The sequence below is a fragment of the Pelobates fuscus genome, chromosome 7 (genome assembly GCF_036172605.1).
Source record: "Pelobates fuscus isolate aPelFus1 chromosome 7, aPelFus1.pri, whole genome shotgun sequence".
NCBI lineage: Eukaryota > Metazoa > Chordata > Amphibia > Anura > Pelobatidae > Pelobates > Pelobates fuscus.
In genome coordinates, this window is record NC_086323.1 from 127,067,737 (window position 1) to 127,088,425 (window position 20,689).

At 44.0% G+C, this 20,689-nt stretch overlaps 1 protein-coding gene across 1 annotated transcript in view; it reads left to right on the plus strand.

Moving 5' to 3' along the window:
- The first annotated feature begins 14,150 nt into the window (after positions 1–14,150).
- The window catches only part of DCAF1 (DDB1 and CUL4 associated factor 1), a 44,219-nt gene continuing 37,680 nt past the window's right edge, over positions 14,151–20,689 (plus strand). The window contains exons 1-2 of the mRNA XM_063426604.1: positions 14,151–14,322; positions 19,132–19,243. Coding sequence (XP_063282674.1) covers positions 19,134–19,243 — 110 coding nt within the window. The 5' untranslated portion in view covers positions 14,151–14,322; positions 19,132–19,133. The remainder of the gene's footprint in view (positions 14,323–19,131; positions 19,244–20,689) is intronic.

The window sequence follows — 20,689 nt, forward strand, 5'->3', positions numbered from 1 at the left end:
CGGCAGGGGGGTAGCGGGGACCCATGTAACGTCAGCTTATAGAGGCAGTAGGGAGATCGGCCGCTTCTCCCAGGCTCTCACCACAAGGTAGGCCTCAGTGGCGGTGTGGGCTCAATCTGCTTGACGGACACCTGGAAACCCTTGTGCTGTAGTAGAGTAGCAGGTAGGTATCAGTGCAAATTTAGCCGTTTGCTTTCAAAATACTGTTTTTAGGCGATAATTGTCAACTTTTATACAGTGCTCACACTGCATGCAGCCTTTCAGTTTGGAAGCCAGGCCCCGCCCCCAGAGTGTCTTTTTAAGCATTTTAGAGATATTGAAATATAAAAGTGTAGAGAGAAACTGTCCACAATCCACAGCAATTCAATTTATATGCAAAACTACAGGTAGTTTTGTGACTTGGCTATGTATGCCTGGGATGGGCTTGTGTTGATAGATTTTGTAAATGGACAGATGTGTGCTTGGATGCAACCAAAAGCCTTAAAAAAAAAAAAAAAAATTGGAGGCCACTCCACCATTAACATGGGAATGACCACTAAACTACTGCTACAGCTTAAATGCATGCTGTATAATTTACCACATTTGAACTCATTTGTGCATACAATACAAAAGTGGAAACGAGACTGAATATGTACTAAAATAAAGAGGAGCTAAAGGTGGCTTTAGTTCATTCCTCTCATAGTGTCACCAGTTATGATACCCAAGTTATGGTGGTGGGCGGGGCACAGACTTTAAGTAGTCATCACATTTAGTTTGTTGGTATAGTTTTCACTAAACATGAAAATAATAATGGGTTTGTTTAGGTAATTCCAAAATTTCTTTTAGATAAATTCAGTAATTATGAATTCAGAACAAACCAAAATTTGACTGAACATTTTTAACCCCTTAAGGACACATGACATGTGTGACATGTCATGATTCCCTTTTATTCCCTGATATTTGTACATCCATTATTTCATATAGGGCGCGGTTTCGAGAGAACTCTATAATTTGGTCGCCTTGTGTAAAACTGTTTAGTAGATAGTTCCCTTAATTTGGTACTCTTAGGTGAAACTGCCCTACTTATGTTACCAAATTAGGGAGCTGCACTGCACACATAGATAAATGACTGCATCTGATTGTGCGTGTATGGACAAATGAACGTGCATGTATGGAAAAATGTACATGTATATATGACTGTGTGCATGTATGGTTAATGGCAGTGTATGTGACAGTGCACTACTAAACAGCACGCTAATTTGCCAATCCCACATCAGGGTATCAAATTAAGAGAGCTATCTACTAAACAGTGTCCTAATTTTGTTTCTCAAGTCGGGCAGTCCCACCTAAAGGTACCAAATTAGGAAAGCTAAATAGCAGAAAGATAAAAAAAAATGTAAAAGCCCTTCTCTTAATTTTGCTCTTTTGATTACTAAATAGATACGTCCCTAACTTGCTATCCTTATAAAAACGAATGGATCCCAAAATTGTCAGATCCAAGTTCTGAAATTTGAACAAAATGTGATTTGTCTGATTCAATCACGTGTCTAGTGCTCAGATTGCCACAACCTGGAGTACAACCCAGGCACCAACATGTTAGGGACAATCCACCCTTTATAAACCCTTCAACATACAGAGTATCCTATCTATTCCCCAATGTTAGAGAAGGCCTGAACATTTACTTGTAGTGAAATAATCTTGCAAGTGATGTAGATGGACACATTTAGTTTGCATACAAAGTTTTGCAACAATGTATGAAGTGAGGTTACATGTGGGAATAAAATCTCCATCTGTCAGGCAATGATTCTGATAGATAAATCAAACACTGGGATAATGTAAATTGTAGAATATGTATTCCTCACTGTCCTGTATCCAGTCTATATTCAGGTTAAATATGATATAAATTGAATTCTTGAAATCTTCATCTACCTCGCCCTAGAGTGTCAATGTATGAAAATATTAATCTATTTGGTCTTTTGAGGCCTCCAAACAAGTATACAACCTAAAGGAGAAAATATATTTAAAACCCAAACTGAGTAATTTACTTAAGTGAGACATACCCCTTCTCACTCGAGTCACATAATGGTATCTTACAGTAGGAAGATGATTGACTACCACCTTGCATGGAGGTGGCCACTACCTTAAAATACAGATGCAATCTCCCTACTTTAAAACTTTAAAATGATAGGGAAAAGAGGGGCGGGGCCGGGCCGCCGAGCCTAGCGGTCGCAGGCAAGCACAGCTCCCGCACGAGATACTCAATTTCACTTGAAAATCGGTACTTAAACTGAAATCAACTACTACCAACCTCGACCCGCAAAGCACACGGGCTACCGGAGCCGGGGAGAGGCTTGCTCGCGGAGTTCTAGTCCCCCGGAGGAGGGGTACCCTGCAGCAACCAGCGGGTGCCTGCCTGGCGGTGAGTGGAGTGGACGGCCGCCGCTCCACTATCCTGCCCACGGAGCCCGGAGCACACAAAGCGCAACGGCGGACCCGGTCCTGTTCCCCCCCCCACCGGACCGGGGGGGTGATCCCGGTCCATGCTTTAAGCTACACGCGAAGGAGCTAGCAGACCACCATGCAGGCCTCAGACACGCGGCCAAGATGGCGGAGACCACGAGAGCAGTGATCGCATGAAGCCGACAACAGAAACGACCTGGCGCGGTACACAGGGTTGCCTGAACTTCACGACCCACATTCTTAAGCAGCATTAAAGTCCAGAGAAATTGCAGATGCAAGGTCCACGCTTACCAGCTCCCCACACGTGCACCGACATGCAGCCTGGACCCGTACACAAGATGGCGGAGACCAGCAAGACGACCTGCGGCCACCATCCGCTCTGGCACACGAGGCATTATCAGGTACGGGCACAGACACCCGGAGATACTCCTGACACAGAGAGACTGCATTGCTGAGAGGTCCGCACACGTTTCATCTGGGCTGGGTGCTCATTGGGAGGAATCCCCCCCCACAGCCTGCCATACACCCAGGGAGAAGCTAGGGGCCCGGCGGAACCCTGGGCCCACGGTCCTGAAGATGGGTCCAATGGCACACAGGCGCGAGTGCCCATCAAGGCCTCAGGCGGAGGACGAGCGGCCCTCGAAAGCAGCATAGCCAACACAGAGACTCTGGTCAGCGGCTTAAAGGCATCGGAAGCAAGCGGGACTCTGGGTCCAGATCTGGCCCCCTGTCACTGGACATGATGAGGACTAGCCTGAGTGGCAGACCACTGGTGCATTGATATTGGAGACAGCCCGGTTGGACCTGCTCCATCTGCTGCCCTTGAACAGCCTCAAGTCATTCCCTCACAAGGAGACCTTCTTGGTGATCTTCTTAATCTAGATCTGGGACCTCCAGGGAATGTGCCACAAGTGTCCACTATGCAGATGGGAGCTGTAGACCTTCTAGGAGGTGGCCTAGACAGTCTGCTGGGAAGTGACCTTGGTGGAGGCATTGGTGGAAGTCCAGCGGTTGGCCAAACCTTTATTCCATCTTCTGTTCCTGCAACATTTGCTCCATCCCCTACTCCAGCCATGGTCAGTAGTTGCCTGAATGACTTGTTCGAGCTGTCCACAGGAATTGGAATGGCCCCAGGAGGATTTGTTGCGTCAAAGGCTCTTTGGAGTCATTCCCAGTGCCCCCCTGGTTATCCACACACCCCTCATGCCAAACCAAAGCATTGATATTTCTCTTCCTCTAAACACTCTTGGGCCTGTGATGAAAATGGAACCACTCAACAACCTTCAGGTGGCTGTGAAAAACAACATTGATGTCTTCTACTTCAGCTGTCTCATACCTCTCCACGTGCTGTTTGTTGAGGATGGAAAAATGGAACGACAAGTCTTCCTGGCCACATGGAAGGACATCCCCAATGAGAATGAGCTACAGTTCCAGATTAAAGAGTGCCACTTGAATGCAGACTCTGTTTCTAGCAAGCTGCAAAATAACAATGTTTACACCATTGCCAAGCGAAACGTTGAAGGCCAAGACATGCTTTACCAGTCCCTGAAGCTTACCAATGGCATCTGGATCTTGGCTGAGCTGAGAATCCAGCCTGGGAACCCTAATTACACGTTGTCTCTGAAATGCCGTGCTCCAGAGGTGTGCAATTACGTGTACCAGGTCTATGACTCCATCCTGAAGAACTAAACAAGAACATTCATTGTCTGACTCATTATCTAGATGTGTATTACCCATTTTCCATGTAAAATTTCTCAATTGTATCACTGTATCCTTTCTTCCTACTGGATGATCCATTAAACTGTTTGGAAGTTCTGAGTTAGAGCAGTGTTGACCACAAGTCTCTTGGCTTCTCGAATGGATGGTGTTTGCTCTTATAAAGGTTTCCAACTCCCCAAGGAAATGTGGTGCCAGTAAATGCCAAAAGGTATTGGCCCCTTGCAGATACTGGGTTGTGTATTGAAGTCTAATACTTCCCGATTTAGTCCTCCTTTACTTACAACATAGTGGATACATATTGCATTACATTTCATTGTATAGATGTTCTGAGACCAAGATAGATTATAGTATAGCACATGTAGGAACCAAAGTGATTACAGTCCCTCATTTGGAAGCCATGCATGAAAATTGCATTTGCCCCAACACATTTCACTTGCAAAAGAGTAAACATGTAGAAGCACTTAAGTTTAATTTTACTGATCTTTTATGCAAGTGCCCTAGATTATTGTATGATGGGTTACCTAGTTAATAGTGTGATCATCTTCTTGTGATTGGTGAAGTTAAGTCCCATTTCACATTGTGTTATTGTCACTTGTGTATCAGCATTGTTCCCTTTATACATTCACTGCTCCTCTTGACTTGTCCACATATTGACATTCCATACTTTTTTTTTTTTTGTATGTGTTTTCCAAGCTGGAAGAAGATATTTGTTGTGTACTGTAAAATCCAATTTCCTACATTGCATTGAAAACATAAAGCATCAATTAAACAAGTAAAATGTAAAAAAAAATTTAAAAAAAATGACAGGGGGGGCGGGGCCTGACCGCCAAGCTGTAGAGACGCGTCTCGCATGAGCTCCTCACTACACTGGCAGAAAAGCGATTTTATTTAAGCGGAATTAAAACAGACAAAAGCCTGCTACAGCCTTACCTACCTCGGAACCGAGCAGCGAGGTACTGCCGACGGCAGAAGCTCGACTGGAGCCAACAAGAGGCACGCTCGGAGCCATGCGGCCTGCTGACCACCGGGCGGGAGGGGCGGCCGACCTCCCAGCTCTGAGAGGCACAGGGGCTTACAAGGTAGAGCAGACACCCCGCTACCCCCCCCTCTGGACTGGCGGGGGTAATCCCGGTCCAACCCTGGGGGAACACCCTCACCCACAGCACAGGAGAGACAGAATGTCTACAATTGAGGGCACGGCCTCCGACCTAGCCAACATGGCGGATGCCACGAGGCACCCTGACACTGCAGCAGTGTGGGCGGACATCGGGGCCAGGCTGGACAGAGCCTTTGCAACCTTCTGGCACAAACTGGAGGAGAGGATGCAGCTTAATGCCCAACAGCAGCCAAACGAACACTCGCCTCCAACACCGCCAATACACAAGCGACGGATGCCTGTAGTCCAAGCACGGATGAAGGGCCCAAAATGGCCGCGAAGCTGGAAGTCCCCAGCGCAACGGCTGAGAGCTGCACACAAAACACAGCCACTCAAAACCAAGCCTGGGACCCACGGAACATCCACAGCACATGCTGTAACACCAGCAGCCACTGCGGCGACCCACTACCCTGGTACAGTGGCGAAACGAATACTCACCCCTCCGGCCCGTAAAAAGCAACATGGCCCCCAAAATGAGACCTGGGGCTGGAGAGCGACCATGCGATGCCCCTTCCCAGCCCTGACATACTTCACGGAGCTGCCCAACACCGGGATACCTGTGACGGGAGTCGGCTGATAAGAGTCCAGGAGCCAGGGGTGCTGGGACTTCCTCTTAAATGTCTGTGCCCCTCTCAAACACACAACGCATAAAGAGAGCCCAAATCTTAATTTTGCCTCCCTGTCTCCCTGCTTCCAGGACTTGATATGAGAGGGAGCCCCCTGGGACATTTCAGAGACCTACCTACCTACCAATGCCTCTTATCTTATCAATGCAGCTTATCTTTAGGTGCACTACCAATCTGCACCTAATATGTCTCCCACGACAACATGTCTACCAAGCACCATGTGTAATATGCCTCTGTTATCTACTATGTCTGTTTATATTATCAGTTAATCAACTAACTAATCGAACCACTGTTTAAACACTGAAGCAATAACATTCAATATATGTGGTGGGCTGACAGATAGCGATATAAAGCAAATGTCTCACTGTGGCAACCAGCGACATATTTTGCGCGTTTTGTAATCCTGTTCTCCTGCTATAATTCTATAATTTTAATTCTATAAGCCTGTTATTTAACTTCATTAAGCAACATTTTCATTATTAAGCGATGCAAACACGCTACACATATTTAACATATGCTGGATTTATACAATACGGCTAGCATAACAACCACTCAGTCCTTGCCTAACAAGACTAGAGATATGTCTGACCATCTCGCTAGTCAGCTTAGATTATGTTTAATTGTACAGCTTCGCTGGTATAACGATTACACATGTCATGTTTTCCCTCTTTGCCACCCCTCTGAACACCCTCCTTTGACATGTGCAACTCGCTAATTCACTTAACCCAATTGTGAGCCTAAACTACTGAACTATCGATATATAAAAAAAAAAAAGTGCCTGAATAGCAAATGCCATGACTTGTATTATCAATGTTTACTAACTGTCCCTGATGTCGCTGTTGTGGCGCACCAAGGCTTCATGTTAACTCTGCGCACAAATAAAATAAAGAATTAAAAAAAAAAAAAAAAATGACAGGGAAAAGGTGAGATAGCAAGCCGAGTATTATGTAAAAACAACCTCTAATAGGCGAAGGGGATGGCCACAATAAAAAAATCAGGGATGATTAAAGGAACATATGTTGATGAAGTTGTTATGGTGCACATACAGTTCCTTTAATTGTTGTACTGGCAAGGTACATGGCATCTCTGCTCCCACCGGTCATTTGCCAATTCTATGAGACTGGTGGTAAGTTTCCTAACTATTTTGTCCTATATTTTGTTTGCCAGTGTTCTTAAGTCATGGTAAGCTCATGAAAACTATAGAAGAGACAGGTCGACTTTATTAAATAGTCTCCTAGAGGTGTTTGCTGAAGCCAGGGCTTTGACATTGCCATGTGACTAACCAATAAGCTTCCTATCACCTAACAGCTTCCTGATCCAAAGAGAGACCTGACTGCCATTCTGGGGTCAAAAATGATATTTGTCTTAGCGCTATTTAAATATAATAATAATAAACTAACAAATTCTATAGAACTTTATAATGGGTGGACTAACAGAAACGTATTTGTAACCAGAAAAGTTGGACACACAGGAACAGAGGGATTGAGGGCCCTGCTCAATGAACTTCCATGCTAGAGGGAGTGGGAAAAGTGACACAAAAGGTAAGAGAAGTATGAGGGAGTAGAGTGGTAGAACAGTATTCAATGAAGACTTAGTGTGTGTTTTTTTCTTTTTTTTTTTTTAATGACCGTTGCTGGAGATGAATCAGTTGGAAGCCATTAGCAGTTTAATTGATATACTTTTGTGGAAAAGGTGAGTTTTTAATGATTTTTTGAATCAGTGGAGACTGGGTGATTGTCTAACGGAAAACGGAAGGGAGTTCCACAGGAGAAGTCTTGAATGCGAGCATCAGAGGTGGGTGTACAAACAGTGGATAGATGCAGGTCTTCGGCAGAGCGTAGGGACCTAGACGGGACATACTTGTGTATTAGGGAGGATAGGTAGGTTGGAGCAGCATTATGTAGAGATTTGAAAGCAAGAACCAGAATTTTATATTGAGCCCTATATCTTTCGGGAAGCTAATGCAGGGACTGACAGAGGGGTGAGGCGTGGGAGGTGCGGGCGGACATAAAGATGAGCTTTGACACCGCTTTCAACATTGCATCACTGCAATGGGGCAAGTTGGAAGCATGTAAGACCACTGAGAAGCGGATTGCAGTAGTCGAGGTGAGAGAGGACAGTGGCATGGACCAGCACCGTAGCCGCATCAGGCGTTAAGTAGAGGCAAATGCGTGCAAAGTTTTTTTAAAAGAAGCGGCAGAATTTGGCAATCGACTGGAAATGAGGGGTGAAGAATAGGTCAGAGTCAAAGAGAACACATAGGCAGCGAGCCTGCATGATGCAGCTGATGGTAGCACCATTAACGTGGAGGGAGACCTAAATGGGAGTAGCAACACTTGAGGGAGGAAAGGCCAGAAGTTCTGTTTTGGACAAGCTGAGTTTAAGGAAGTGAGCAGCCATCCAGTTAGAAATAGCAGAGAGGCAGTCAGAGACTCTAGTCAAGAGGAGCAAGGAGAGATCAGGGGAGGACAGATAGATTTGTCTGTCATCCGCATAGAAATGATGTTGGTAGCCAAAAGAGCTAATGAGTTTACCATGGGAGATAGTATAGATGGAGAACAGTAGGGCAAAACCTTGGGGGACACCAACAGAGAGGGGTTGGGGGGGGGGGGGGGGGGGAAGAGACAGAGCCAGAGCCAGAAGAGCGCTGGGAGAGGTAGGAGGAGCACCAGGAGAGAGCGGTATCTCGTAGACCGAGATTACGGAGAATGAGAAAAGACTGTTGATGATGAACAGTGTCAAAAGCAGCAGAAAGGTCAATGAGAATTAGGATAGAATAGTGACCACGAGATTTTGCAGTGAGTAGATCGTTTGATAATTTTGTCAGAGCCGTTTCCACAGAGTGCAAAGCGCGGAGACCAGGCTGAAGCGGGTCTAGCAGAGAGTTGGACTCGAGGAAGTCTGTCACTCTCACACACACAAGGCTTCCAAGGATCTCGGGCGCAAAAGGCAGTAGCGAGATCAGGGCATGACAACCATAATGGTTGTCATGGGCCCGGCGGTCCTGGGGGGCCCGGACTGCTCAGGGAGTCCCGGGCCCCACATTTCATTTGTGCACATATAGATAGCGATTATCGCTATCTATATGTTCACCTCGGGCCCCGGCTACCTGTAAAAGGCAGACGGGGACCAGCCACCACCATCTTAACTCTCCAGCTGCTCCTGCCCGTAACTCTCGCGAGCTCCGCGGCCGGCAGAGCGTTGTCACGGGTTACCATGGCAACGCTCCGCGCGGCAAACAGCACAGCTCGCGAGACTTACAGGCAGGAGCTGCTGGAGAGATAAGATGGTGCTGGCTGGTCCCCGTCTGCATTCTACAGTGTCTGGCTCCCTCTACCAGACCACTGGACCACCAGGGATGCGATCTCCCCCCTCCCTGGCCAGGTAAGAAGCAGGGAGGGGGGACTAAAATGTAAATGCAACCAACAAGGCTCCCCTCTCTACCCCCATCCCCCTATGCAGCCCCCTATTTTACATACAGCCCCCACATCTACACACACTAAAACCACAACACACACACACTGCATACACACACTAAAACCACAACACACACACACTGCATACACACACTAAAACCACAACACACACACACTGCATACACACACTAAAACCACAACACACACACACTGCATACACACACTAAAACCACAACACACACACACTGCATACACACACTAAAACCACAACACACACACACTGCATACACACACTAAAACCACAACACAAACACGCACTGCGTTCACCATACACACACTAAAACCACAACACAAACATGCACTGCATTCACCATAAACACACTAAAACCACAGCACAAACACACACTGCTTTCACCATACACACACTAAAACCACAACACAAACACACACTGCATTCACCATACACACACTAAAACCACAACACAAACACACACTGCATTCACCATACACACACTAAAACCACAACACAAACACACACTGCATTCACCATACACACACTAAAACCACAACACAAACACACACTGCATTCACCATACACACACTAAAACCACAACACAAACACGCACTGCATTCACCATACACACACTAAAACCACAACACAAACACGCACTGCATTCACCATACACACACTAAAACCACAACACAAACACTGCATTCACCATACACACTAAAACCACAACACACTGCATTCACCATACACACACTAAAACCACAACACAAACACGCACTGCATTCACCATACACACACTTAAACCACAACACAAAAACACACAGCATTCAACATACACACACTAAAACCACAGCACACACACACTGCATACACACACTATAACCACAACACACACACACTGCATACACACACTAAAACCACAACACATACACACTGCATACACACACTAAAACCACAGCACACACACACTGCATACACACACTAAAACCAGAGCACGCACACACTGAATACACACACTAAAACCACAACACACACACACTGCATACACACACTAAAACCACAACACAAACACGCACTGCGTTCACCATACACACACTAAAACCACAATACAAACACACACTGCATTCACCATACACACACTAAAACCACAGCACAAACACACACTGCTTTCACCATACACACACTAAAACCACAACACAAACACACACTGCATTCACAATACACACACTAAAACCACAACACAAACACACACTGCATGCACCATACACACACTAAAACCACAACACAAACACACACTGCATTCACCATACACACACTAAAACCACAACACAAACACGCACTGATTTCACCATACACACACTAAAACCACAACACAAACACGCACTGCATTCACCATACACACACTAAAACCACAACACAAACACGCACTGCATTCACCATACACACACTAAAACCACAACACAAACACGCACTGCATTCACCATACACACACTTAAACCACAACACAAAAACACACAGCATTCACCATACACACACTAAAACCACAGCACACACACACTGCATACACACACTATAACCACAACACACACACACTGCATACACACACTAAAACCACAACACATACACACTGCATACACACACTAAAACCACAGCACACACACACTGCATACACACACTAAAACCACAACACACACACACTGCATACACACACTAAAACCAGAGCATGCACACACTGCATACACACACTAAAACCACAACACACACACACTGCATACACACACTAAAACCACAATACACACACACTGCATACACACACTGAAAGCACAACACAAACACACTGCATACACACACTAAAACCACAACACACACACTGCATACACACTAAAACCACAACACAAACACGCACTGCGTTCACCATACACACACTAAAACCACAGCACAAACACACACTGCTTTCACCATACACACACTAAAACCACAACACAAACACACACTGCATTCACAATACACACACTAAAACCACAACACAAACACACACTGCATGCACCATACACACACTAAAACCACAACACAAACACACACTGCATTCAACATACACACACTAAAACCACAACACAAACACGCACTGCATTCACCATACACACACTAAAACCACAACACAAACACGCACTGCATTCACCATACACACACTAAAACCACAACACAAACACGCACTGCATTCACCACACACACACTAAAACCACAACACAAACACGCACTGCATTCACCATACACACACTAAAACCACAACACAAACACTGCATTCACCATACACACTAAAACCACAACACACTGCATTCACCATACACACACTAAAACCACAACACAAACATGCACTGCGTTCACCATACACACACTAAAACCACAACACAAACACGCACTGCGTTCACCATACACACACTAAAACCACAACACAAACACGCACTGCATTCACCATAAACACACTAAAACCACAACACAAACACACGCTGCTTTCACCATACACACACTAAAACTACAACACAAACACACACTGCATTCACCATACACACACTAAAACTACAACACACACACTGTATTCACCATACACACACTAAAACCACAACACAAACACGCACTGCATTCACCATACACACACTTAAACCACAACACAAAAACACACAGCATTCACCATACACACACTAAAACCACAGCACACACACACTGCATACACACACTATAACCACAACACACACACACACTGCATACACACACTAAAACCACAACACACACACACTGCATACACACACTAAAACCACAGCACACACACACTGCATACACACACTAAAACCACAACACACACACACTGCATACACACACTAAAACCAGAGCACACACACACTGCATACACACACTAAAACCACAACACACACACTGCATACACACACTAAAACCACAATACACACACACTGCATACACACACTAAAACCACAACACAAACACGCACTGCGTTCACCATACACACACTAAAACCACAATACAAACACACACTGCATTCACCATACACACACTAAAACCACAACACAAACACACACTGCATTCACATACACACACTAAAACCACAACACAAACACACACTGCATTCACCATACACACACTAAAACCACAACACAAACACACACTGCATTCACCGTACACACACTAAAACCACAACACAAACACACACTGCATTCACCATACACTGACTAAAACCACTACACAAACACGCATTTACCATACACACACTAAAACCACAACGCACTGCATTCACCATACACACAAACATGCACTGCGTTCACCATACACACACTAAAACCACAACACAAACATGCACTGCGTTCACCATACACACACTAAAACCACAACACAAACACGCACTGCGTTCACCATACACACACTAAAACCACAACACAAACACACGCTGCTTTCACCATACACACACTAAAACTACAACACACACACTGCATTCACCATACACACTTAAACCACAACACAAACACGCACTGCATTCACCATACACACACTTAAACCACAACACAAACACACACTGCATTCACCGTACACACACTAAAACCACAACACAAACACACACTGCATTCACCATACACTGACTAAAACCACTACACAAACACGCATTCACCATACACACACTAAAACCACAACGCACTGCATTCACCATACACACAAACATGCACTGCGTTCACCATACACACACTAAAACCACAACACAAACATGCACTGCGTTCACCATACACACACTAAAACCACAACACAAACACGCACTGCGTTCACCATACACACACTAAAACCACAACACAAACACACGCTGCTTTCACCATACACACACTAAAACTACAACACACACACTGCATTCACCATACACACTTAAACCACAACACAAACACGCACTGCATTCACCATACACACACTTAAACCACAACACAAACACACACAGCATTCGCCATACACACACTAAAACCACAACACAAACACACACAGCATTCACCATACACACACTAAAACCACAACACAAACACTCTGCATTCACTACACAAACACACACTTTATCTAAAACACACAAAACTACATTCATTATACAAATGTGCAATCTGTATCCATTTTACACACCACACAGGCCATCCTTGTGGGTGGACTCAGAATGGGCCCTCGGGGGCGGGCCCAGGGGGCCCACACTTTGAACTGTGTCAGGGGCCCCAACATTTCTGATGGCAGCCCTGAGCGAGATAGGATCACTTCACCAGCAATAACATATGTGAGAAAGGCTGAATTGATGGACACATGTCTCTTTTTCAGCCTATGTAATTTATTCTGGGACGCTATACCTATATAGCCTCCCATACATAGAATGGCTGTATTATCATGTACCACCACGCAGTGAACCCCTTGCTGGGTTTGCCACACACAAGATGGCTACCGCGCATATACAGATGTGGTTCAAACACTAGGAAACAAATTCCTCTGCTCGCTTTGCCAGTCGCAAGATGGCCGCCGCGCAAAGCGATGTAGCGTCTGAACAGCACACGTAACGCCGTGTTTGTATGAGACTGTGCGAGTGCGTCTGCCAATCACAAGATGGCCGCAGCGCCAGTAGTTTATAGAAAAGAAAAAAAAACAAACAACAACAAAAAACATGTCACGTGCTCCAGGAGACATCTTTGCCAGTCACAAGATGGCCGTCACGCGAGACGTAACCCCAAGTTGAACTACTGCTCCCATAACACCGCGCTCGCCGCCCAGCCTTGTGTGTGTGCTGGAGAGAGAGAGAGAGAGAGTGGGAGAGAGAGGGAAACCTAGCGCGCGGACCTGTGACGTGAAAAGTGAGCGCCGCCATAGCGGTGCCTGTGTGAGAGCGTGAGAGAGACACAGACAGACAGACAGGGGAGAGAGACAGCACGAAAGGTACCCGGGGGGCGGCCAGGCGGGGCGGGCGGGGGCCACACATGGGGAGACCATGCGGCTGGCGCTGAGGCCCAGAGAGGGTCTGGAGAGAGCAGGTATGGAGAGCCAGGCATGGCCAGGAGACAGGTGTCACCCGCAGGGGGTCAATCTACCGTCACTGGATACTGAGAGGGGCACATGGAGACCCCCATGGAGGAAGAGAGGGAGGGGGGCAGGCACTAAGGACCAGGGTTACCAGAGACAGTAAATATTCCTAGAGACGGACCACTATTCCCTGCTCATGGGCAGCACATGAAAAGGGCTTCCCCTGTACAGTATGGAGAACTCATATGCTGCCCATCACTATACATCAGTGCGTGAAGGAAAACATGGCGGGGGGAGGGGGTCTGTCAATTCTGAAGAGAAGGTGTGAGGGATAAAGTGGGTTTAACAGGATACACTAGGAAGGAGGTGGGAATAATGCTACTGACAGGTATCTTCATATATCAGTATATAGGAAGTGTCACACATTAAAGCACTTTCAATCTTGCCACCAAGTTGTATGTAATCAACTTTTGCCATGGTATTTATAGACAGGGCATTGCAGGAAATGTAGCTCACCAATATTAGTCTATTTCTTCTTGTTATACAGGATACCAGTGGTATCTAACCAGTTTTATGGCCCGGTTAGCCGTCATAAGTAATACAAATAAAACAAGTGTCTATGAGCTATATTTCCTATGATGTTCAGCCAGCTTCTAAAGGTAGCTGAACATCATATAAATTCTACTTCACAAACATCAGGGGTTGCCAAGGTAAGCCATTACTACTGTAAAATAAAGACAAATAGTAAGGTAGACCAACAGTCATGGTTTGTGTGTAGAACTTGGTAAGTGAGCTAGCAAAATAACACAGTGTGAGCAAAGCATACACAAGCCAATTTTCTGTCCTAAATTCAGCATTTGGACAGTAAATTGTTACATATTACAAAATCAAAATAGTTGATGGGTGGATACAAGTTTTATTCAATACTAAATGTTGTGTGGATTTTGGTTTAACCTAGTCCTATACCATTGATGTTACCTGTGTTTAAATATACAAACTGGGGGTCAAAGAAATCTACCTCAGTGTGGGTCACTTTAGATCTCCTTCACTTACCATTTTTCCCCAGACATGGTAGATGAATGGTTTTAAAGCACTGTGTAATATGTTGGCGCTATATAAATGCTAATGATAGTAATACGTTTAGACGCAGTGCAATCTAACCTGTGCAAGTCAGTTGTCCTCCTGGTTGAGTGTCCCATTGTGACCCTTGGTGATTGAGAGGCCATGCATGACCACTATTGTTACAAGTAGTGTAGGGCTGACATCAGCAAAATTCATGTGGCAACCGATATGTCATGGATACAGTAATTTAAGCATATAAGAGTGGTAGAACTAATGTGATTTTACAGGGAGAGAGTAAAATATGCCCTACCCTGTAAACGCTGTAAATGATCACTGTTAGTGAGTGAGGTCTGTATTATTAGTTTACATTTATTTCATTTTTATTTGATGTAGTTTTTGTATCTGTTTGTAATCATGCAGATGAAATACGTGATCTTTCAATAACAATAAATCGGACCGTTAGAATGTTGCCACTTGCTACTGGTCTAATCTAATTTTGTATGAATACTAGATTGCCATAGACTGTGCTTTGAGACTTGCTTTTGAATTTGACATTTTCTCCAGCCAGCAGAGGGCAGGCTCTTATGTTCCAAAGCTGAATTATACATTTTGATAAATAATTAAAAGGACATACTAGTCTGCTTAACCACTACATGCTGATGTAGTTGTTATGGTGATATTAGACTGTGGATGCATTTCCCCAGTTCCTGGTCATACTATTTTAGAGCGGTTTGACAAACCTGACACCCATGGCCCAGCCCCCTGCCATCAGTTGCCAATGTGAAAATTCTACTTCTATATTAGTGATATTAACATCATCCATGTTTTAAAGCAATTCATTGACTGAATTGGTCAGCTTATGCACTCAGCAAAAAGGAGCCTTAAATTAAACATAGGTGAAATTGATATTGCTAGTGTGGGAGTGTAGCTTCCAGTACCATGAATGCCTCAGGGATCACTGGTTTTGGTCTAAACACTGGAAAATGGTTTGGCATGTAATTGTTATGGTGCCTGGGCTGCTTCTGTAAATAAATAGAATGCATGTCATTTTAAACTAATATATCATAAACCATTAAATCAAAACTTGGTTTATGATAAAGGATATTACAGCATCACTGTGACTTTTGAAAATCAAAATTTTTGAAGTTTATTCACAAAACTGTACATTATGGAGAGTTGACAAGGCCAATAGAACCTCATATGGAAAAAATGTTGTGAATGCTTGCAGTTTTGCTATTTTTACTTAAAAAGTGCTGGCGTACAAGCTCATTTTGTGAATGGGACCAGTGACCAAAACTTTAGGATTGGCCATCATACAGTCGATGAATATGGCTACAAATACTTTCTTTGTACATTATGTTTTCATTACATTCCAAACCTCCAGGAAATTCTAATGCCTAAATTTTGAAGAAGACACACTGTATATTAGGGTGTTTTCACTAAATCAGATATTGAAGAGAACAGCCAAGATCATTCCAATTGTAAGTCAAAAGTAACTTTAAAAAACAATAGCTGGACTATTGCCTGGTTAGAATAGATACCATATCATGGTTACATACTGGCTGTGCTAACCACAATTCAATGGTTACAAAACCAAATGGGCAATACCACTGTCCTATTTAACAGATTAAATGTGAACATGTTAACGGTGTGCTAGTGTGTTTGGACGTCAGGGTTGAATATCCCCACATGCATTCTGCAAGTCTTGCAGAACCAGTGTTAAAATATAACATGTGCATGCTATAAGCCCTGTCTATACATAGCACAAGTCAAAAGTTTGAGTGCTCCTGCCTGGATTCAAATTTCTCGTGGTTCGTCTGAATTCAACTCTTGCCTGTGATCATTCAATATTTAGTTATATGATACACAAAATCACGTAAGCTGTTGAAAATAAATTACATTCAAAAAGTGATTTGGAATGGTAACTAACTGGTTACACAGAGTAGGTGGAATTCAATGTGAAACCCATATCTGCTAAGGAACAGTTAGTGGACCATAACAACTTTATCTTAATGAAGTTGTGATGCTAGGAACTCCCTGAGTGCCAGTTTACCTCAAGGGTTTAAACTGTTAAAGAATTGTTTAACCCCCAAAGTGTTGAATTTGGCACCCAATTGTTCTGCCTATCAGTAGTTCCCCATTCACAAAATGGTTTGGTAAAAATACGTACATTTCTGAAGCAATTTTGTGAATGGGGAGCTACTGATGGACTGAGAGAGTGTCAGCCTATTAGTGGCTTCCTGATTCCAGCCTTGGACTGTGGAGGATTTAGGCGAGAAGAATGATCAGGTGTCTGGTTCAAAGATTTGCTAGTAAACTGTCCATTAGCGGTTTAGTCCCTTGTAGTGAGCCAACGCCTGTAGAACTCCTGGCATTATAACAACATTATTCTGCCTCTCTTTAAAGGTCTGAAATGTGTATAAATCTGTTACAACACCAGCTTAAAGGGACACTGCAAGCACAATAATTGCTATAGGTTAAATTAGTGGTTATGATGCATAGAAGAAACGTGTATGTGAAGTATCATAGGTTTTTGTTAAATCATGTTCTAGTGGGTTGACCAAATAAGTTTAAGGTATGCTCTATATACCAAAAGCCCAACCTTTTAGTTTGCAATGTCGTAATGAATGATTCTCATTTCCTCATTATCTGTACAAGTGTATGTACAACGTTGTCATGTGCTGTGCATTGAGTTCCCAAGAGAGCTGGTGCATATGATTCATGGCTTCATCGAATTGATGCAGCCCTCCGGTTGTCAAATTGTCTGCACAAGATAGACTGTCAAGGTAATCACAAATTGGTCCCCCAGATGTTGATTACCTACATCTCTCAGAATTCTTTGAATGCAGTAGATGACCAGAGAATCATGGGAGTTGTAGTTCAGCAACATCTCTGGAGCTGGAGTTTGAGGTGCCTGCTCTAGATTGACAATTTGTATTTCCCTTAATCAAGTGCAGTGTAAATTGCTGGACTTAAATCCATGACAACTGTGAGACTTCTGTGTACTTTACTTTTTTAATGCTTTATTAAAAACACAGAAGGTTTTTCAGTTATAGAATGTGTATATTTTTATTTTACCATACTCTCTATTTGAGTTTGTGTTCTTTTACACAAAATAAGTTCTTGCGTGTGCTCCAAGCTTTATCTTGTGTTTTGCTGGCAGTGTTACACAATCATTATTTCTTCCTAGCAGGTGGCCTCACACTTTGGATTTCCATGTGCTTCTACTCTTTCTGCTACTTTGTCTCCCTCTCGAGGTTATATGTGGTAAAACATACAACCAGTTCTTTTTGCAATCATTTTCAGTGAGCCTGTTGCCAATTCTTAAACATTAGTTACATTTTATGAATATGTTGTTTGCTTAACACAAATTTAATTTTTTTTACTATCTTGCAATGGAGCTTCATTGATTATTTTCAGGATACTTCTCTCCTTCTCAATGGTTTCATAGTCCCCATTAGCCTGCTTTTGTGGGCTGCCTGAAATCTCTTTTTAGTCTTGCCTCTCTTTGGGTAAAGCCTTACATGCTTCATTGCCAACATATCAGTCCATTAGATCCCCAATGTTCTTCTATGAGAAGCATTGGATTGGACCATGATTTTTAGCCAATGGCATTGCAAGAAAGTACAAACTGACTATTTATTTATTTATTTATTTATTTAGACATGGCTTCCAGTGGAACCCATGTGGACTCAAAGTCCGAGTTGACGGCCTTGTTGGAGCAATGGGAAAGTGGACATGGCACCGGGAATGACATGGTTTCCATCTTAACCAGGTGAGGGTTTATACTAATCTTTGTGCTATGCTGAAATCTGTATATTGATGTAATTTGCAGATAGTGGTCATGTTGTGTGTGTGTGTGTACCTTGCCGCTACGCATTGCGTAAGGTGCACTCTGCCTATCAGAAGCACAGATATGCTCTCACAATATTGTGCAAATACGGATGCCAAACACAGGTAACAGTTTTTCTAGCTTTGTGTGTCACCCGTGTCTTCAGACATTTCTGGACTTTGGCTTTGTTTTAGACCATGATATTGAGACAAAAAGATAATAAATATGAATGAAGGGTAGTGACAAACAAGGGGAAGTATAATTATTAAGATACATGATGTGTAGGAAAAGGAAAACTGAAACACAAACATGACTGGTCGGCTTTAAAGGGACACTGTAGGCACCCAGACCACTTCTGCCCATTGGAGTGGTCTGGGTGCCAACTCCCATCACCCTTAACCCTGCAAGTGTAATTATTGCAGTTTTTATAACTGAAGGGTTAAGTCCTCTGATAGACAGCCACTAGAGGGACTTCCGGGTTCTTAAACGACTTTTTGGTTGCTCAAACGACGCTGGACATCCTAATGCTATGCTTGAGGACTTCCAGCGTTGCCGGAATTCCCACAGGAAAGCATTAATCAATGCTTTCCTATGGGGTGGTCTAATGCGTGCACGCGGCCATTGACATCGGCGCTGGATCCAGGTAAGTGTCTGAAGGGATTTTAGCCCCTTCATCAACATGTGATGTGGGGTAGTAGGGAGGGGGGCACGGTAGGATTCTCTAGTGCCAGGAAAACGGGTTTGTTTACCTGGCACTAGAGAGTCCTTTTAACATCTTGCATTCCACTGTAAAAAATTGTGCTGTAAGAAAGTTAGCCGTTACTTGTTCACTTTAAAATAGATAAAGGCCATAGGCAATAGATATATCATTAAAGGAACACTGTAGTGTCCGGAATACAAACATGTATTCCTGACACTAAAATGCTGTAATAGCTCATTAGGTCACCTGCCCCCTCTCTGTGGAGATTAAAGGTAGTTTACCTACCTTTTCTCCTTTGCCCCGCCTCCATGGCTGAGAGGATCAATCTTGATGATCTAATCCAATCCATTGCTTTCCCATAGGAAAGCATTGGGAGGTTATTGCTCATGCGCAGCAAAACACAGTGCTGTGCCAAGCAGCATCTCCTTGTAGAGTTTGTTTGAATCTGTGCATCACTATGGGGAATGTTTAGCTTCTCCATGCAGAGCGTGGAGATACTGAATGCCAGTGCTGCACACTGTGCAGAACTTCACTAGGAAGCACCTTGGTGGCCGTCTGAGTGACTGTCACAAGAGGTGTTACTAGCCAGCAATATAAACACTGCCTTTTCTCTGAAGCAGTAGTAGTCACAGAATTGTTTGCTGTTTGCATGTTGGAGCCTGGGATAAAGGGAAGGGAGATGCACCTCT